At 41.5% G+C, this 21842-nt stretch overlaps 1 protein-coding gene across 2 annotated transcripts in view; it reads left to right on the forward strand.

The window, feature by feature from the left end:
- Positions 1 to 21842, forward strand: part of LOC145977740 (GTPase-activating Rap/Ran-GAP domain-like protein 3) — a 742197-nt gene that overhangs the window by 532544 nt on the left and 187811 nt on the right. For both annotated transcript variants that reach the window (XM_083109991.1, XM_083109992.1), the window contains one exon: positions 5276 to 5378. In XM_083109991.1, the coding sequence (XP_082966117.1) occupies positions 5276 to 5378 (103 nt within the window). The remainder of the gene's footprint in view (positions 1 to 5275; positions 5379 to 21842) is intronic.

Genomic DNA, 21842 nt, shown 5'->3' on the forward strand with positions numbered 1-21842 from the left:
ACGCTCAAAATTGTTATTGTACTGTATATTTTTTTTGTTTTTTGTCCAGTTGACACCGCAGGCTGGCTTGTGCGACATATTCATTTTGCGTGTGAGTGTCACAACTGAAAAATTCGTCGGATACCTTACAACAAACGCGATACAATTGAAGTTGAACTTCAAAGTGCTAAAAACGTAAGTACTGGAAGAAAAAAGAAAAAAAGAGAGGTTGCATCAAAATAACAGTAATATTTTAGCCAGCATACCGGCAGTAGTTTATTCAATTCGGCCTCTGGCAATGAAACCAAAGGCGAAGTATTTCACAGGAAACAAGAGAAGAAATATATACAGTAGAACTATTAGAAAACAAACCAAATCAATCGTGGTGCATAATGGATGTCAGCAATCGCATCTGTCAACTCTGATGCAGTGGTTCCTGGTAGGAACCTATGGGCCTCTCCGAACACGTATTCACTTCTCTACACGACGTGGCATGCTTTGCCCTAGGTTGTCCAGTCAGTGGCGGCGATTGGGTTCCAAATCTGGGGGGACAAGGTGCCAAAACGGGGGGGGGGGGCAAGGACAGTTTACTTTCCCTTTATACATAAGGTTTAGCATAGTATGGGGGGCAAAAATTGCAAGACGTGGGGGGGCAACTGCTCCCCCTAATCTCCGCCACTGTCTCCAGTATATCATGAAGAATTTGTATTCATCTTTGTATCACAGTCTCTGTTAACTGTTCGAGGATCTGTGGTGGGTTGGCGCGAATAGCGATCCCTGTCTTCGGGAGTTCCCATGCATTTTCGATGCGGTTGATGTCGGGTGAATAAGCTGGCCATTGCATGCAATGCATTCTGCACGACAGATAGAGAATCGTCGTCAGAAAGACGTATGGTATGTATCATGTTTTCAAAATAGGCAACATATGTTTTAGTACTGTAAATTAAGTGGATCCTACGCTGACAAAAGGGGTAAGGTGCGTGATCGGATAGCCTGGAGGTTGTAGGTGAAAAATCTGCGAATTGGACAGATAAGAATGAATGAATAGACCCTATATATTAGTTCAAGAACATTCAAACATATAAAACACCTCATGAAGAGAAAGATGCACAGCATGTACGCAACCAACTTTCAAATACACCATCACCCGAATTCATGTTTGCTCAAAAACCTTTTTTGTACAACATTTTTTTTATTGCATTACTTTTCATACATCTTACTAACAAGGTATAATTTGTACAGCATGATTGCTTCCATGCAAAACTAGATTTATATACAACATTTTTGCCACTTAACTTTCCTGATATGTTGCCAGTAGGTTTGTAATTGATACATCATGATTGTCTAGATTTCACAACTGATGGAAGAAATTCACATCTGTGCAGAACACGAATGAGAATTGTAAAAGCACTGAGTATAAAATTGTCTTCGCTTGCCCGTTCAACTTCGATGATTGTGTCAGGAACTCATTCTAATGTGTCAAGATTTCCACTAATCTCGAAAACATTGAGGAATCAGGGAAATAAACCTATACATTTTTCACGTTATGGAACTCCGACAATTAATTCCAAAATCCGGAAGTGTCGAGAAAAGTGTTTGTATTTGCCAGGATTTCCGACTGAAATAAAATTAAAATTTTTGCTTTGAATAAGATTCTTGATGGGAAATATTCTGTATAAAATGTTATTTTATAAATTTCGTCCTATATTTTGAAATAATATTGAATAAACCTCATTCTCTTGAAGAAGTGAGATTTAACACTAAAAATTTAGTTATCAGCCACAGTATGGTGTGTAAATGTACTTTAAATTTCCCGGAAAACAGAAAATCAGGTAGGGTTTCCACAAAACGAGTGGGAATTATGTGTAAAAATAATACCGGGTGATCCGTTTGAGATGTCAGAAAAGTATACCGTTATATACAAGAGGTTAATGTACGTACACTACCGACAAAAAGTTTAAGATCATCATGAAAAATGGCCAAAAAATCAGTATGGTGTGCTGTATGGAACCAACTGTTCCTGTCCAAGAAAGACGTGACGATGATACACATGGAAAATGCAATGTAGTCTAGTTTGAACCTCGCAAGACGCGAAACCAATTTTTTGCCGAATGTGTAGCATGTGGTTGGCAAAATGGAAAGTGACAAAAACGTTGCTGAAGCTGGCAACATTACAGCTGTGTGCGTGAAACCGGTCAGTACGGTAGCCAGACTCTTGCGCATCCGTATCAGTGGCTCAGGGTCAGTTGCTGTTCATGTAGGCGACATTGTGAGCCCATTATTGTGTGTGAGATGTGCAAGGTAAGTGGAGCTGTGTGAAATGGCCTGTCATCGTGGGGAACAGGAAATTTCGGTTGAAAAGCATGCTGTGATATGTGCACTGAAAGATGAAGGTTATTTGGAACGCGAGATAGCAAGAAAACTGAATATTTCAAAGTCTGTTGTTCATTGTGCATTGGACAGATACCGTAAAACCAACAGTCATGCTGACCGTGCACGTAGTGGAAGAGCTCGTGTAACGTCTATAGCTGACGATAGATATATTACAGTAACTAGCAAATGGAACAGGCGCCTAACAGCACCAGTCATCGCTGCTTCCCTGAATAACAGCAGAGTGACGCCTGTGTCTGTGATAATGGTGAAGAATAGGTTGCGTGAAGAAGGGCAGCATGGCAGAGTAGCTGCTAGAAAGCCATTGTTACGACGTGTGAACAAGACGAAACGATTGGCTTGGGCTAAAACGCACCAAGGTTGGACTGTGGATAACTGGAAACGGATACTCTGGACCGACGAATCCAAATATGAATTATTTGGCAGCAATAGGCGAACCTTTGTGCATCGAAAAGTCGGCGAGAGAATGAAAGAAGAGTGTCTTGTTCCCACAGTGAAACATGGGGGTGGAAGAGTAATGGTGTGGGGGTGTTTTGCTGGAAACTAAATGGGGGAACTTCATAAAATTCAGGAAACATTGGTAAAAGAAGGGTATCATCAGATATTGGTGCACAATGCGATCCCCTCTGGTCGTCGTCTTGTTGGTAATGGGTTTATTTTTCAACAAGATAATGATCCCAAATATACATCCAAATTGTGCACGCGGTATTTGGAACGCAAGGCAACAGCAGGGGCATTAGTTCTCATGATGTGACCACCACAGTCTGCTGATCTTCCACCAATTGAACTGCGATGGGACCAAATCGATGGGGATATCAGGAAGAAGTTACCCAGCAACACTCAACAGCTATGTGAATTCATCAACGGTGCCTGGCGTAACATTCAACCATCCTATCTGAACAAACTGTTGGAGTATTTGCGCTGCTGTCATTAAGGCCCATGGCGGACATATTGATGGAAGCAAAATATGAGGTGACATTAGTATGTATAGTGGATGTACCTACGGTATGTTTGTACTGTACATTGCCAATCAGATTCTTACATCTGTTTCTTGTACATTAATTACGAAATACATTCATTTCTACTGATTTTTCACACTTTTTCCTGGTGGTCTTAAACTTATTGTCGGTAGCGTACGTATCTCCGAGCAGCTTGTTGTAATACAAGCAGAGAGGATGTGTTTCGAGTGAGTGGAGGTTTACGGATTTCAGCCACATGGCGGCGCTAATGTGCCTGGTAACAAAGGTGGTGATCACGTCACAACAGCGCACACAGTACGTCGTATGGTATGCGAAATTTTCGAGTACTGCTACTGCCGCCACGCGGCTGAATTCAGTAAACCTCCACTCACTCGAAACTTACATCCTTTGTGCTCGTATTACAACAAACTGCTCACAGATGTCTACATTAACATCTTGTAGATAACGGTTTATTTTTCTGACATCTCAAACGGATCACCCGGTATATTTATACACTTTCACATTATGGTTTCTTACAGTGGTTATATTTTCAAGGACAAGGAAAAATGTATATCCTCATTCTAGCCTTAAAAAGCCACATCTTAGAACTTCTTTACATTTAGAATCATCCTCCCTTCCCTCTGGAAACATTTCCTTTCAGCATCCCAAGATATCTTCAACAGCAGCGATTTGAGAGAACGTTATTTATTCCTTGAATCAAAATTAACACAATGGGATTGGTGGGTTATAAAAGGACGCTTCAGGGTAAGGTGGGTCGAATTATTTTGCTGAAAGAGGGTTGCTTGTTGAGATAGAATCCAAGTATTTGTAAACCACCAAGGTATTTCTCTTCACAGAATTCTGTTCTGAATTGTTTATTCATTCTTCTTTCCCTTACTTTTATCTCTTATTGGTGGAAGGGATGTCCTCCTGTAGAAGTATCTTCAATGATAATTGAGATGAAAAGCCGAAGAAAGCAATTTTATTCTTAATTTTGGTAAGAGGTCATTAAAACTGAAGTAAGGTTTCTAGACATCTTTAAGAATGTGTGTATATTTAAATATAGAAGGAAAAGGGTCAAGTATTGTTTTATTATTTGTATTGTACAATACTGCTGCCACTGCTCTTTAAACCTTTCGAAAATAGACATATTTTCATGTCTTTCTCCTTTAATGTCACTCATGCTTCATTTTTTTCATATATTTCCCTACACCTGTCTCTCCTTCCATACAATTCTTGGATATTTTCCTTCATTCACTCCACAATCGTCCATATTCTTATTAACTCTCTCAATTCCTCCCTTTTCTTATTAGCTCTCTCTTTCCTTCCCTTTTCTTAGTTGATCTCACATCTGGCTACAACTTTCCTCCTTCATTCTTCCCATTAATTTTATGATTTTCTTTCTTCATCCACGCGCTTTTTTCCTATCTTCATACTTTCATATTTGGTCATTCTCGAACTCTATGGTCCTCTCATTTTTCTTCGTTCTCTCAAATATTAATAATTTAATTTCCCTTACAACTATCTTCTTCCTACTCTCTCTCTCTCTCTCTCTCCCTCATATATATATATATATATATATATATATATATATATATATATATATATATATATATATATATGTGTGTGTGTGTGTGTGTGTGTGTGTGTGTGTGTGTGTGTGTGTGTGTATGTCATTCCTGGAACCAATTTTCAATTTTTTGCTTTTCTTCGTTGATTTGGCATACTATTCCAAATACGTCCATACCCCCTCTCTCTCTCTCTCTCTCTCTCTCTCTCTCTCTCTCTCTCTCTCTCTCTCTCTCTCTCCATGCAATTCTTGGTCGTGCTTTCCTTCACGGAGTCCTTTTCTCCTTCATGCTCTTTTTTGTCTGCTCTTCATCCTTGATGTTCTTTGATTTGCTCACATTCGATGAACTAATTAATTTGTAATCCTTCTCTTCTAGGACTTGCTGCTGCTGGAGGAACAGGAGGGGTCAGTCAATTTCAAGTTCGGAGTCCTCTACACACGTTCCGGCCAAGTGAGCGACGATGAGATGTTCAGTAACGGTTAGTAGCTACCACTTATAGCTTCTACTACTACAGGGTGTTCCATTTACAACGCAACCCGGAGTTGGGGATAGTACAACTTTTGAACCGGAAGTGGTACAGATATAATCCTTATACAAAATTGAAGTCTTGTTCATGCATATATTTTTAAACCGGGGAACAATGTCCACGCAGTGTTGCCAGATGTAACGGGAAGTGTAAATGATTTTTTTACAAAGCATGAAAAATGGCACATAACACACATGTATGGACATGCCGTCGGTAATTTTCAGGTTGGTTAGGTGGATTAGCTCGGCATCTATGGCAGTGAAAAAAGAAATGTTCATTTCTACCTATAGCCAATCGGATGAGGCGTCTTTAAGGGGGAACTGGGAAAATCGTTGTTTTTAGAAATTAAGACTGTGCATTGGAAACACTGCTGGTGTTTTAGTGCCACAAAAGGTGTGTTTCGAAACTGTACACATCATGCAATTACTAAAAATAATAAAAAAAAACTTTGAAATTTTCATGACAATAGTGTTACTTACATTCACCTGGCAACCATGCGATGCATCAGGAATGGAACACGACTGGCCTTTCCTCCGTTTCTTTCCAAGCGGGGGAAAATGTAATCTCACCATTTGCATGGAAATTTCCAAGTTTCTTTTTTTATTATTTTCAGTAATCGCATGATGTATACAGTTTCGAAACACAGTTTCCGGTTCAAAAGTTGTACTATCCCCAACTCCTGGAATCGTTGTAAATGGAACACCCAGTATAATTTGCATTCGCGTAGATTGCAGGGAACTGATGGGTTCTTGTTTGTAGTACTCATGGTGCAAAACCCTGGGAGCAGTAGATGGATTTCCTCCCCACCAATAATCTTGTCCTAAAAAAAAATATCCACAAAAAATAAAAAAAATTCTGGGAGAGAGTTTTTGTTATATCAAGAATGATAATCATTAGTTTTGACTTCAAATATACTTTACTAAGGATAATATCGGAAACACACACAAAGAAAAAAGCATTATGTCTGTCCCTTTGTGTGTTTGCGTCTGTTTGTCTATCTATATATTTCAAGAAACCATTAATAGATCTTCACCAATAACGATATATTCATAGTAAATGTAAACAAATAATGCAAGACAAATATAAGTATAAAATCTAATTGATATATATTAATAGAAAATAAAAGATATGTAAAATGTATACATAATAGAACCATTTCAACTATTTTCTACAGGGTGGCTACTCACCGGGAATTCCTTGAATTCCGGGAAATTTAGCATGAATTATTGGCTCCGGGAATTCTGCGTTCATTTTTCTCCGTAGACGTGAAAAATTGCAACTTGTATTAATTCAAATCCCATTGAATTTATACGTATTTATAAATGCTCTGCGGCAAGGTTTTCACAGTTTAGTTTTCATTTCTATGGAGGAAGGAAAAGAAAGCTGTGTAGAAAATAAAATAGAATCCAATCAAACAGTTTAGTTTGTTAGTGTCCTTTCCAGCACACACTATCTTACAGTCGGAAGATTATTGCAAGATAATATATCTTGAAGTTAATGAAGTAATTTTGAGCTCAAAATTCTTATACAGTCCCTACCAAAAGTTTAAGACCACCTTGTCATGTGTTTTTCAGAAAAGTACATATGCGAGTACTTTTCATGAAATAAACACTTTAATACAAAATTGGAATTATTATGTAATGTTATTGAAGGGTACATCAAGATCAAGAAAGCGTAAGGGCATTTTAATGCACTTGTAACTAATAGATGCAACTAAAGGTACAATTTGTAAAATCACTAAATCTGAACTTTGAACATATACTTGGAAACAAACATTTCTCCTGAAATTAGATGAATGAAACGTGACATTTTAATAGTCAATAGGTCCACCTTTAAGTTTCAAGCACATTTGCACACGTTTTCTCATGCTGCGGACCAATTTCTGGCATTCTTGGGGCGTAATCTCATTCCATACTTCGGAGATCTGTTCACGAAGTTCCTGGACATTCCTTGGCTGGCGTCTGGCTACAAGAAGACCAATGGTATTCCATAGGTTTTCTATATGATTCAGGTCTGGACTTCGTGCTGGCCAAGACAACAATCGGATTTCCCTCGCTTGTTATCTTTCATTTTTTCGATGTATTCTCGTGAATCCATGGAGCCATGAATGAATCTCAAAATCCCTCATTATGGCTGGAAGAGGAGCTTTACGGTCATTCTTTTCCACTCTTGCGATAATCGGGTCCTCGCGTACAGACATTACCCTGGGGCGGCCGCAGCGTGGTTTTTCAACCACTGTACCTTGCTGCTTGAATTTGTTTATTGTGTTCGCCACGCAGGTTTTACTCACATTCAATGCGACTGCAATTTCTCTATGAGACCTATTGCATCTGTACATACCACAGATTATTTCCCCATTATCACGTAGCTTGCGATTCAAACGGCCTGTTTATTATCAAGCGTAACGAAAACAGACTTGGACTTGCACAATGCTGCTACTCGAGATATGTCTTTCTGCGCCATCTATTGACACGCATTTCAACTAATGACTGATAAAATTTGTTCACTCCAGCGCAGTCGCTGAGGAAGATATTGTTATCTGAAGACCTCTCAGTTTACGCTGTATTTTTTTTTATTTTGCGAATTTTAGAAATAAAAATATAAAACTCGAGAATTTTTTTTTCCATTTTTTTCAACAATACTGGAAAAAATTCAGTACTGTCGTAACGACGTTGGTTACGTGTATACACATTCATCTGTACTTCAAAATGCTGGATCTTTCAGTTAAGGAATTTGATTTTCCACTTTCGTATCTCAAGAACTACAAGACTTATACCAATATTTTTTTCGGCAATATATGCCTCACACACTATTACTTCCATACAATTTCACTCCATATTTGTACCAAAAACTTTCGGTCAGGATTCATTTATATGAAAAAAGTTGGTGGTCTTAAACTTTTGGTAGGGATTGTACAATTAACATTTTTTTCGAAGATTAGTATATCACGTAACATTTGTGGTTTTTATTTGCAGATGTATTTCGAGTCTGAGTATGTGAAATGGCAAATGTAAACTTCACACCTTAAATTTTACATGTATATTTGTGTGTGTGTGTGTGTGTGTGTGTGTGTGTGTGTGTGTACATACATACAAATATATATAAATATATGCCTATATATTTTAATTAAATTAAAACAAATCTTTTATATTATTAATATTATTTGTGTGTGTATGTGTGAGAGTGGTGAGATGTGGTTATACACTACATAAGGTTGATATGGAGAAAACATCCCTTGCATTTTTGCAAAGTTCGCCTTGAAAACCGGGAATTATACTTGAAGTTTATCATTTTCCTAGTGTAGCCACCCTGTTCTAATTTATAGACATTTTAAGCAGCTGGTAAAGGAATAAATCTAATGTACATTTTAAATATTTGGAGATTTACTTTGATATGTAACAAGATAATAAAAATAAACAAACTTTTTTTAAAAGTTTTCGTTTCACATGTATTAATTTTGGGCATCTGGATCCTATTAAACGTAATAGGTCTATGTGTCAAATTGGGAACATCGTTATAACTATCCCTATATTGTTCATATAAAAATATGCAAATGTTGATTACAATAGATTTTCGGCCGACGAACGACCCTCCTGAGTTTTCCTTCTAGATCCGCCACTGGTCCAATAGATACAGTTCTTGAGACCCTGGGTAAGACCGAGGTGCCAGTGAACCGCTGGACCTCTTACCCTGTGAAGGAGAGCGATGTATCGAAATTTATTTTCCGCATGGTCGAGAACAGAGCGTGGTTCATTTTCTGCGTTGTTTTCTCAACGGATACCTTTCGTTCAGCAAATCCGTTTTTCCTTTTCTCTTATTCCGCCCCTTTATGCCTTATCCGTCTTGACTCAGCATCCGTTACCTGCTCCTTCTCCTCCCCCTCCTCATCAATCTTTGACTTTCCTTCCAAGATGGCGGTGTCATTTCCTCTTCTGCGCCGATTTTTAGTCCTCTCGTACCTCGTCGGAATGGAGGCCATTCATCAAGAGGTTTTCTTGGACTTTCTCTTCGATATTTCCGGTTTCCGATAGACTTTTAGAATGTTCCTACCGTCCTTTTCTATTTCCCGTAAGCTTTTAGCCCTATCACGTTCCCCATCTCCTTGAATTAGTCGGGGCCTACATGGACAAACGACTAAGTGTTTCCAGGTCACCATAAATGTTACCAGATTGTTGTTTTGACGAGGAATTTGAACCTTTCTTTAAAAAAAATGGCAACCTGAGTCAATTGAAAATTACTCAGATTTCACTGCATGGAGGACAATGTGCAAATGTAGCACTGGATTGGTTGGTTCGTGATTACTTCGCTTTTCATGAATGGTGATAAGGGGAAATGGATGAAAAGATAATTACAAATAAATATAGACGACACAACACAAACCCCACTGAGGATTATACTGGCCGTGAGTCTAGATATCAGAGCCTCGTTAGCCTGCAAAATTCAGTACAGGGTGTGCACTAGGTGGAAGGGAAGCGATGTTGATATTTGACTATCCTAAAAAATGGTCACCCCTGTAGCACTGGGTTTTGGACAAGGATCTTCATAGTACGCGATTAAAACAAAACTCAATGACGCAACAGCTCTCTGAAAGCCGGAGCCTACCAACCATATTGCTTTTATTTGGTGACGTTTCGACTCCTATCGATGCTGTTTTCTGCTATCGAGACCGGATTCCGCTTCTCTTCATTTCAAGAGGCTTTCCTTTCCAGTTATCCTCGCGATGCTGGGTCAACACCGCTATTTTGGACCTTCCAACTGGAACCTCTCGCTCCAAAGATGAGGACGTTAACCACTTGGCTAGAAATAGCCAAATCCGGATTTTATTTTCATATACGGATATCGGATATTCTGATATCGGTATTCGAATTATCCGAAGTACCCTGATTTTTGACTTATCCGAAATGTCCAAATGTGTGCATTATCCGGACAGTTTTGTCGTTTATTCATTTTAAGGACCGTTCGTATTTCTTCCGTACAGATTCTCAGCATATTATTTAAATGTTAACTTTTTTAAAACATATATCTCTGTTATTAAGTTCAGTATTTATCACATTTGTATGCTTATTTTTAAATGTCGGTCATTTGTGCATGGATTACCTCGAAGCTCTATTTGGTAATTATTTCCTTAATTTCAGAAACCATTCTACCAGAATAACTTACCCAACATGGAAAAGTAAATAGCGAGCCGCATACACGAACTAATTAAATATCCTGATTTCCCGTTGCATCAGAAACGGATATTGGATAATTTTAAACTTGAATATACATTATGCGGATTTTGTTACCATCCCTATACATTTGACTGTGCAGGAGCTCCTTGATCGGTAATTTTTGTACTATTTCGTCAGCGTTCCATTCGACTAACCTTTCCTGGATTGTTAGTATCTCGATTTGTTTGTGCCTGGAACAGTTATTCAAACGTAGTTTTTACGTGGTTATTCGTGTAGCTTTTGCTCTGCCATCCTCTTTAAAACGCCCCCATCTTGAGAGCAATGGCTATTCTCTTTTGGGCAATCAAGTGCTACCCGTTCTTCCGCGCGGTGCACCCTGGGAGTTGTAACAATCGCTGGCTAACGAGGTTCTGGCAACTGGGGCCCCGCAGTCAGGATGACATTGGATACGTTTCCTGTTTTGTGTCTTCCTTCTCTTTTCTCGGTGTGTGCTGAGCCAGCTACATACACAAATGCATCAAATATATTAGAAGCACTTTAGTATCAAATTTGGGTAAGTTACTCAAGACAGGAATGCGTTACATTTAACGTTACTCTGTTTCCAATTTAACAAGTTACCATTACTGTTATTCTGTTTTCAAAAGTATCGCGTAAGAAATATCGTTACTCGTGTGAAATCCATTGCATATTTTAAAATACTGCCTTTACTTCATTCGATATTGCACGCAGTTTCAGTCTATACAAATCTGTCTATGGGTACAACAGGAAGAGATTCGCTTTACAGCACTTAGAAGAAAGTTTTAATAACAAATAATAACATTTTGCATTTGAATTTTGCATTACAAATAATGCCTGGTAAGCCTAAGCATTTTATTTTGATGGGTGAGCTGCAATTTTCGCAATTGTAAGTCCATATTTAATTCCCTATTTTAATTAAAAATATCTAAATATATGTTTACATACATAACACTTTTTTGAAAAGGAAAAAAATGGATCACCATTTGTATGAGACATTTGCATCACCCTGTATGTATGTTGTTGTGTTTGTCCTATTACCATTTCATGAGCTCCACATTAATTTTCATCGCCGTGATTAACCAAAAGGATAGATAAGCAACGTATAGATAGCCAAAGTAGAAATTGATTGATTTGGTGTTTTTAAGTCCACTTTATGCACAGTAAGGCTAATCGGGACTGAACCTACAATTTAAAGTGAGATCCGAACCACTATGTGCCTCCACTGGGAATCGAACCCGGGACCTTTTGATTACAAGGCTACGACTCTACCACTGCACCATAGAGGAGGCCCACAAAGTAGAAATCAAAAGATCTGAAGGTTACCTGTTCGATCCATCTTCGAAACACGATTGAGTATACCATCTGCAGTACCTTTTAATCCCCTGTTCATATATATTTGTGTTTTAAAGAAAAATCTATTTTAATTCTAGTTTTCAACTTCTAATTAACACTTTTTCAAAGATTCCGAAGACAAGGCTTTTATGTCGCCGCACAAAGGCAAAGCGAAAGACTCCCCCTCCCTTTTCTCCGTCTTCCGCGACGATAAATATTCAGAGACCGTAGCCGAAAGAGATCTTCCAACCCTTGACCCATAGCGCTACTTCTCCAGAAGTTAAATTGGATTTGAGAGGGTGGGGTATTCAGATAAACGCTCCCGTGTGCGGGGGAGAAGGGGTGGTGCTTCTGATCTGCTATTCTCCTCCGAGGGCATTCACGAGCGTAATCAGAAAATTGGATTCAGAGGACGGTCCGAAAGTCGCACGCTCTTCTTCTTCGCCTTCTTCCTCCTCGGTCTGTCCTCTTCTTTCAATTTCTCAAGAAAAACCCCGGACGGCGTCTTTCAAAGTGAACGTGTTCTGTTGGTGGTCTCTCTGGTTCAAGCCGAAGTGCGTTTTCAGGTCAGGAACGGTTGGATAGTCTCAAGCGACTTCTTGTTATGCAACCCCCTTTTCTTGTTCTGCTCTGGTGGATGTTTGTTCCTTTAGAGTTTCGCGTTTCTGCTCCTGTTCGGTTGAAAATATGCCCAAAATATAGCTTCATTGCCCTGACATTCGTGGCCACATCCTACGCATAGATTCAATGAGAGTCGTGTTGCAGAAGGCTCTTTCCAGTAATCGCTTTCGTTCTTCTACTCATTACGCAGTAAGCTACTGCGCATGCTTCGCACTCAATTAGCAGAGAAAGCTCCTCCCACTCGTCGCGTATGTTCTTCCGCGCATACGCTGGAAGCTACTGCGCATGCTTCCGACTGACGTAGCAGAGAGAGCTCCTCCCACTCGTCGCGTTTCGTTCTTCCGCGCATACGCTGGAAGCTACTGCGCATGCTTCCGACTGACGTAGCAGAGAGAGCTCCTCCCACTCGTCGCGTTTTTGTTCTTCCGCGCATACGCTGGAAGATACTGCGCAGTCTCTGCCCAACGGCGAGAAGCAGCAATACCACCCTTCATATTATCTTTTCTATGTGCAGGAAAACACAATAATAAGCTTGAATTCATTTGTGTTGGGTTCTCAGGTAACTAGTACGGCTTACAGATTACAAGATCACAGTTTCTTCTGAAAATAATTTTTATTTTCCGGGCTTCACATGTGCTTGGTTACCTCTCCCACATAATATGGCAGTCTGGTACCCAACTAATACACCGGTATCTCAATTCATAATCGAATTTTCTACTTTTTAATGGAACAAATAATAACAGCATTAAGCACATTATAATAATATTAATGGCACAGCAGTTAATTAATCAATTCACATGAAGTTATAATACTTCTAACAAGCTTGCTCAACAAAATGTAAAAACGAAAGGATATCAGGATATTTTTTTTCTGGTTACAATATGCAGGTTAGTTGTTAACTAGCGGCTGCTAGAAATGCGTCATATTGTTGTAGTTTTAATGCTCCCTAGTACGGTCGTTACACGTGGCAAAGTATGCGTCTGTTTCTGTCCCCAGATGATTCAAGACGTATCGCTAACGCACTCATAATAAAATATGTTTGTATAGTTTCATTGGTTAAGTTTATTTTACTTCGCTTTTCTGTCAATTTTGGCTAATCGCGAAGATGAGGATGAATGGAGATAAGATGCATATGGATGAAAGGCCAATCACAAACACACATGGACAACACACAAGAAAAATCCAATAGAGAATTATACTGGCCATGGATCCAGACGCCAAAGCCTCGTTATTCTGCAAAATGCAGTCCAAGGTGTACTACGTGGACATTTGGGCATATTCGAAAAGGATCACCCCTTATACCTCATGTATAGTTTGAGAAAGGCATGTATATTTTGAGGATTGTGCCTTCCTCAAAATATATATTTTGAAGAAGACACTATGAACGTGGGGGCATAACACCCCACCCATGGGCGTAACTTGGGACTTAACTTTATAATACAAATAAATATAAAAAGTTTACGAACTTGAGGTTTAACTTTTGGGGGGGCAGAGTCGAAAAGTTTTTCATCTAATGAAAATAGTGTCCAGGATTATTTGCTAAATAGCTGTTACATTTGCGAAATCATAAATATTATTATTTATTACTTAACTCCTCAGGTCTTAGAATGTTAACAAAAGTAAATTAACTGGTAAATTTTAACAAACCTGAAAATTTTGGGGGACAAGTGCCCCCTTTCCCCCGCTAAGTTACGCCTATGACACCACCTACTTCAACTTACATTTTTAAAAAAACTTAAAATGCTGGAAAATATTAGAAAATATAGGACTGTCTGCTACAACTAGATGTCATAAGCGCCTGCCACAGTCTTATCTCCCCGGGCGAAATCCTGGGCACGACCTGTCACTGTTTCCTTTGATAAGTAAAACTCAAATGAGCATACCCACAGCCCCTCGGATTGTTTCATCTTGAGCAAAATTTTGCCGTGGTGAGCCAGAAATTCTACGTCAGCACATGTTGACAACTGAAGTTATAAAATCATTACAAAATTGTAGCAGAAATTAGTTTTCTTGATTTCTTCTATTCTTGTCTTGGCGATAATTAATATTCCATGTATGTTTGTTCATGTATGAAAGAATGTTATAAAAATAAAGTAATAGAATTCTACAGAACGTACATCCCCAACGATTCTCTTTCCATGTTTCACACTCAGGTGTCACTCAAAGTTCAGCAAAACTTAAACATTTCTTCTTCTAATTTGTTTGTTTTCTCGCACTCTACCTGTCAAGTTTCATAGAGAGTTTGGTTTCCAACTTCACTGGTTTCTCAACCAATCCTAGAGCATGGTATCGATCACTTAAATGTGCAAACGTGACAGCCTGTCATCTCGACTAACAGTCTGTCCACGGCGAGGCAAATATCTGGTTCAGATGTCACTGTTAGATGGAGTGCGTGTCAATCATTCGAGAATTTCTCTTCTCAGCACTGAAATGTGCTTACTTTAAGTTATTCCATGGAAGTAAATTGAAATAAAAATCAGTTTGCTTTTCTTTGTCTGTATTTACAGAGGTTATTCACTGAACTTCGAGTGGTATTTAAAACCGCCAGCAGTAATTCGGAAAAACAGAGCTGAAAATGCTATAACAATGCCTTGTTTCTAGACCAAGGAAGTTACTTTTCTCACTCTTTCAACCAAATCTCTCAACCTTACCAACACCTACCAACTCTTGGAGTGAACCAGAAAATAAGTACCACTGGTGTTGCCAACATTTGTAAGTGATATCCCTAATTAGCAACATTGACGCTACAACATTTTTATTAGCCGCTGTTAAGTGTTTGTACGCGTATTTGTATTAGTATTTGCGTGTTTGTCAAGTCACCAGGAAACCAGCGAAAACTAGACACAAGTAAACATTATTGCATTTTCGTCAGTGACCTAAGTCCGGAAATAGAAAAAAACAGCGGTGTCGTCATAATTACGAACAGTCCTAATTGCGAACACTTGTTGCCTGAACAGAAATAACACTATATTACCTGGTAAAGCTCTGTCCTAATTGCGAACGCAATGTTTCTGCCTTTGGACCTACAACTTCTTTTAACGAATGTTGGAAAGGGCCTCAGTTCCACACTTGAGGCTGGTGAGTGCCTTAGCTGTCACAGTTGTAACATACAAAATTCGACATGATTAAAGTGGTCGTCAAAGTTTATATAACTTAATCATAAAAGTGTGTGCTATTTTTATCCGACTACATATTGCACAATTCTTAGCTGAAAAGGGATGATTAACTTTACCTAAATGTCAAATTCAAATTCGAAGCATATGTTCTTAAAACAAATTAGGATTATCACTAATCTCCTGACACTTGTTAGTGCTCCTCACCATCCATTCCTCCAAGAAAACAAAAAACAAAAAAAAAACTTTTCTTTCTTGCGCTTTACACCTTCTAGGTATATTACCATATTAAGAAGTATGTCGTTACACTTTCCTGCCTTAGCCTTTCTAGATTAACGTTCATTTTGTGGTTCAATCCCTCCACTGCTTTACTTGCCCGGTGCCCAGGGGCGTCAACTTAAAATAATTTTGGGGGCAAGGTTGGCATAAACAATTTTTTATTTATGTAAATATATATAATATATGCCCCTCTACGTGAATTTAGGGGGACTAGAAAATCCTTGCCTCCCCGTAGTCGGCGGTTATTCTGCATCCTTTGAAGCAGTTCCACGTCTCTTTTGGCACGGGTTTTCAAGACAACACACGAATACGACGACCGAACTGAAAGGGTGAAGTGGCTTTGGAGGAATTTACAAAGTAGAAGACCAGTCAATGAGATTGGCTTTTGTTGCTAGTCAATCCAGCTGTCTCTCTGGGTCACTACCCTTATTTGTTCTGAAAACAGAATTTCCAGTTCCTTGTTTTCGCAATTAGGACACAATCCCCGCAGCGACCAAGAAAGAAGGGAACATCAAGCCTGTTACCTTTGACGAGGACTATAACCAATCCAGTCCGACGAACTGCAGTGTCTATTGCGGAGATCTTACCAATGATCTCACCGAGGAGTTGATCCAGAAGACATTCTCATCGTTCGGTCAGATTCAAGAGATCCAAGCGTTCAAGGACAATAAAACTATCCACAAAAGAGTCCGCCAAACACGCAAACACGGATATCAACGGCCAGAGTGTGAAGTGCTCCTGGGGGAAGGAGTCAGGGGATCCAAACAATGCTCAGGCCACTGGGCAAGTCAGTCTTCTGTCAAGAGCCCAGTATCCTTACGCGTATGGTCAGCAGATGGGCTATTGTAATCCCCAGAGTTACCCGACGCCTCCACCACTTGAATCACCGAGCTAGCCATAGTATTTTAGAGCACTTTTGGTAATAAAGAAGGTGGGTGATTTTAACTGTTTGCTTGGATTCAACAGAGTATAATAGGAGGAAAAAGATAGGATGCACCAGCACTTACCTGTGCTTCCTGGCGGGGTACTGGCCAGAGATGTCCAGCCTCCGGAGGCCGGGTCTCACGAGGTCCGGCCTCAGCCTCTAAGAGTCGTGCGAGGCTGAGGCCGTGTGAGGTCGATGCCGAGATGGAGTTCGGAGGCTGAGGCCGACCGTGAGCTCGGAGGCCCAGATGGAGTTCGGAGGCTGAGGCCGACCGTGAGCTCGGAAGCCGAAATTGAGTTCGGAGGCTGAGGCCGACCGTGAGCTCAGAAGCCGAAATTGAGTTCGGAGGCTGAGGCCATGTGAGCTCGGAGGCCGAGATGGAGTTCGGAGGCTGAGGCCGACCGTGAGCTCGGAAGCCGAAATTGAGTTCGGAGGCTGAGGCCGACCGTGAGCTCAGAAGCCGAAATTGAGTTCGGAGGCTGAGGCTATGTGAGCTCGGAGGCCGAGATGGAGTTCGGAGGCTGAGGCCGACCGTGAGCTCGGAAGCCGAAATTGAGTTCGGAGGCTAAGGCCGACCGTGAGCTCAGAAGCCGAAATTGAGTTCGGAGGGTGAGGCCGACCGTGAGCTCAGAAGCCGAAATTGAGTTCGGAGGCTGAGGCCATGTGAGCTCGGAGGCCGAGATGGAGTTCGGAGGCTGAGGCCGACCGTGAGCTCGGAAGCCGAAATTGAGTTCGGAGGCTGAGGCCGACCGTGAGCTCGGAAGCCGAAATTGAGTTCGGAGGCTGAGGCCGACCGTGAGCTCAGAAGCCGAAATTGAGTTCGGAGGCTGAGGCCATGTGAGCTCGGAGGCCGAGATGGAGTTCGGAGGCTGAGGCCGACCGTGAGCTCGGAAGCCGAAATTGAGTTCGGAGGCTGAAGCCAACCGTGAGCTCAGAAGCCGAAATTGAGTTCGGAGGCTGAGGTCATGTGAGCTCGGAGGCCGAGATGGAGTTCGGAGGCTGAGGCCGACCGTGAGCTCGGAAGCCGAAATTGAGCTCAGAAGCCGAAATTGAGTTCGGAGGCTGAGGCCGTGTGAGGTCGAGGCCGAGATGGAGTTCGGAGGCTGAGGCCGACCGTGAGCTCGGAAGCCGAAATTGAGTTCGGAGGCTGAGGCCGACCGTGAGCTCAGAAGCCGAAATTGAGTTCGGAGGTTGAGGCCATGTGAGGTCGAGGCTGAGATGGAGTTCGGAGGCTGAGGCCGACCGTGAGCTCGGAGGCCGAGATGGAGTTCGGAGGCTGAGGCCGACCGTGAGCTCGGAAGCCGAAATGGAGTTCGGAGGCTGAGGCCGTGTGAGGTCGAGGCTGAGATGGAGTTCGGAGGCTGAGGCCAACCGCGAGCTCGGAGGCTGAGGCCGTGTGAGGTCGAGGTTGAGATGGAGTTCGGAGGCTGAGGCTGTGTGAGGTCGGAGGCCGAGATGGAGTTGAGAAGCTGAGTCCGGAGGCCGACCGTGAGTACGGAGGCTGAGGGCGAGATGGAGTTCGGAGGCTGAGGCCGTGTGAGTCTGGAGGCCGGACCTCGCGAGCAAAGTTTAATAGACATATCTCCCTACACGAAAGCAGAATTCGATCACAGAGCTCAATACCACCACGAAAGCTACATCTCGTTTCCAGTGGATTGTACTATGAGAATTATTCAGAAATTCGGATCATACGAAACTGTCTTTGCGCCCGACCCTGTGGCCGCGTGGTTAGCACATCGCGCTGCGACGCCAAGGGTCCCGGGTTCGAATCCCGGTCGGACTTGGTTGTTTGTGAATGTCCATTCATCAATTTCATCATTTCATCACTCATCCCCATCTTCGCAAATTAGCCAAGAGGCACAAAACGCGAAGTAAAATAAAACTAAATCAAATCAAACTGTCTTTGTCTTTCAGAAAGGAAGCCTGGCTTCTACTATTGGTTGTTAGAAGACATCCCAGAGTTGATTTGGGCCCAGGGGCTTAAGAGCTTTCCTTTATTTGTCATCTCGTTTGGTTCCCTGTTGCGTGTGGTGCAGTTTTCCCCCGCAACTTATGGACTTTGTAGCAACCATGTCCAGTGGCGTACGCAGAACATTTTTCTGAGAGGGAGGGCTGGACTTGTAAAAGTGCATAGTACTATGAATGTTCGCTGAAATTTTTATAGGGGGATCAGCCCATTGATAAAACTTCAGCAGTACAAATAGTAACAATATTATTATTATTTTTATCATAGTAATGAGTATGGTGCAAATTTATAGGCACTAAAAACCTCTCAAATATGCACCAAAATGATGAAAATAGGCATTTAAATAGACACTACACGAGTAGTGAAGGTTGTTCTTATTAAAATTTCTCTGAAAAAAATGAACTTGTGTTACGTATTGTGCTAATTGCGCACGAATGATTCACATTAGTTTGAATGAAATCCTTATTTGCAGGAAACGGAGCATAACATAACCTGGTTAACTTTAAACATTTGCATTATTTTATATTTGTACGCGTATATGACTGGTTTATCTGTGTATGAGCATGAATTTTTAGAACAAATAATATCGTTTGAATTAGTGTAATTCTCTGTATGTGCAATATGAGGCAACAAAAATATTTTTTTCACATATCTTAATGTCAGCATTGTTGTATTCGGAATTGAAGTAATGTGAGATCATATGCGTAACTTGGCGGTGGCAGGGGGGGGGGGGGCATTTCCCACTAAATTTTCAAGTTTATTAACGTTTTCAAGTTAAGGATATTTTGTTGACCTCCTGGGACCTGAGAAAAAAGAAATAATGAGTAAATTTTATAATTTCTGAAATGTAGCAAACTACTCCTGAACGCTTTTCTAATGGGATGGAAAACTTCTCGATTCTGCCTTTTCCCATAAAAGTTAAGCCCTCTATTCGATTCGCCTGCCTCCCGATGTTTGGTCCCAAGTTACGCCCATGTGTGAAATGGTGGCTCGTCACAGTATACATTGTTCACCACTTTTCGAAAAAATCAAAAACATATACTGTCCTGGAAACATTTTCAGAGTAGTCGGAAACAGAGATGTACAGCCTCCGGAGACCAGCAGCCTCGGCCTCCAAGAGACTTGCGAGGCTAAGGCCATGTGAGGCTGGAGGCTGAGGCCGTTTGAGGCCGGATTGCGAGATGGAGTTCGGAGGCTGAGGCCGTTGGAGGCCGGATTCCGAGATGGAGTTCGGAGGCTGAAGCGGTTGAAGGCCGGAGTCCGAGATGGAGTTCGGAGGCTGAGGCCGGAGGCCGTTCTTCAGCCCGGAGGCCGGGCCTCGCGATGCCGAAGTCAAATGGACATCTCTGGTACTGGCTGCTACTGTCAACGATGCACAAGTAAAGTTGTTACTAAAATGGAGGCCTGCCTCAGGACACCCTTCACTTGTATAGTAGCCAGTTCCGCTGTACTTTGTAACAATCGTTTCCTCTCAAATTCTCCTGTGCAAGTCGGAGAATTCCAGGAGAAGGAGGACACCGGATGTGAAGTACGTTCTGCACCCGCATACCTACCATATCTACAGCCTTGTGCTGAGTCTGTGGTCATAACAAAAACCGAAGTAATCTTGCGTTGAGTTTGTGGTCCTTGGAAGGGCTGAAGGAGCCTTGCGTTGAGTCTGTGGTCCTTACAAGGGCTCCTCGTCATTGCCTTGTAATCAAGGGGTCCCAGGTTCGATACCCGATGAAGGCACATAGTGGTTCGGATCCCACTTTAAACTGTAGGTCCAGTCCCGATTAGCCTTACTGTGGATAACGTGGACTTAAAAACACCAAATCCGCTAAAATTACAAGGGCTCTTTTAAAGGAGGATGTTACCAGAGACTTGAATGAGCGGCAGACTTGATTTGAAGTGTCGTTTCCTTGACTTCTATGGGTTGTGAATGTTCACTGACGTGCTGTTGGTACTATTAGTGTTAGTACTTCTGCGCCAGTCACTTGTAGTGTATGTGATCTTTCTGGTTGGCTGCTTACATGGAGAGACCTGCCAGGGGTGTGGAGACCTGGTAAAGACCCTTCCGATGGCTTGAGTGCCTATATTGCCGACTGTAGTATTAACACGAGTGGGACTTGTGGCTTCTTCACATCCTGGGCGATGTTTGCTAGGGGATTCAGCTCCAAGTCCTTCTTGTATCTGCCACTCATGATGCGTGTTGCCTTATTTTGGATGACTTCCATTTTCTGGAGATTAGTTTTAGCAATGCTCTGTCACATCGGAATGGCGTAGAGAGAATGATCGCCTTGTAGTTGTGCGTATAGGTGTTTCCAGGGAGAATTGAAGGTTGTAGAAGTTGGCGTATAAAGCTCTGAGCCTTTGATTGTATTTATGGCATAGCTCCTCTGCATTGTGCCAGAAGGTGACCCCCATAGTCCAATGTCAGGCTGAGGTATTTGGCGGAGTCTGTAAATGGTATCTGCTGTCCGAGGAATATCAGGTTCTGCTGTCCGACGTGCGTCTTACTCTGTTGAAGTGTACGTGGTCTGTTAGGAAAGTAATGAGACTGATTTTCTGTAAACGATGAATTTTATTATTTTTACAAATCAAGGTTATTCCCTTCAAAATAGTTCCCTTGGGCAGCTACACAGCGATGGAGGGGTTGTTTCCATTGTTCGTAGCAGTGCTGGAAGGCTTCTGCTGGAATACCTTTTAGCTCGTCGGTTACGCTCTTCTGGATATTATCCAAAGTATCAAAATGGCGTCCTTTCAAGTGGTTTTTGAGCAAGGGGAATAAAAAAAGTCACAGGGACTGAGATCCGGCGAATAAGGGGGCTGCGAAACCAGAGGAATGCTTTTTTTTGCCAAAAATTCATTGATGGAGACTGCCGTGTGACATGCTGCATTGTCGTGGTGCAGCATCCAAGTGCGTGCAATGTCTGGTCACCCTTTCCTGGGTCTTGCAAGGACTTCATTTGGTACACACGTTCAAATTTAACTCACTACTGATCATTCTCA

The sequence above is a fragment of the Lepisma saccharinum genome, chromosome 23, assembly GCF_977018435.1.
Source record: "Lepisma saccharinum chromosome 23, izLepSacc3.1, whole genome shotgun sequence".
NCBI classification, from domain to species: Eukaryota; Metazoa; Arthropoda; class Insecta; order Zygentoma; family Lepismatidae; genus Lepisma; species Lepisma saccharinum.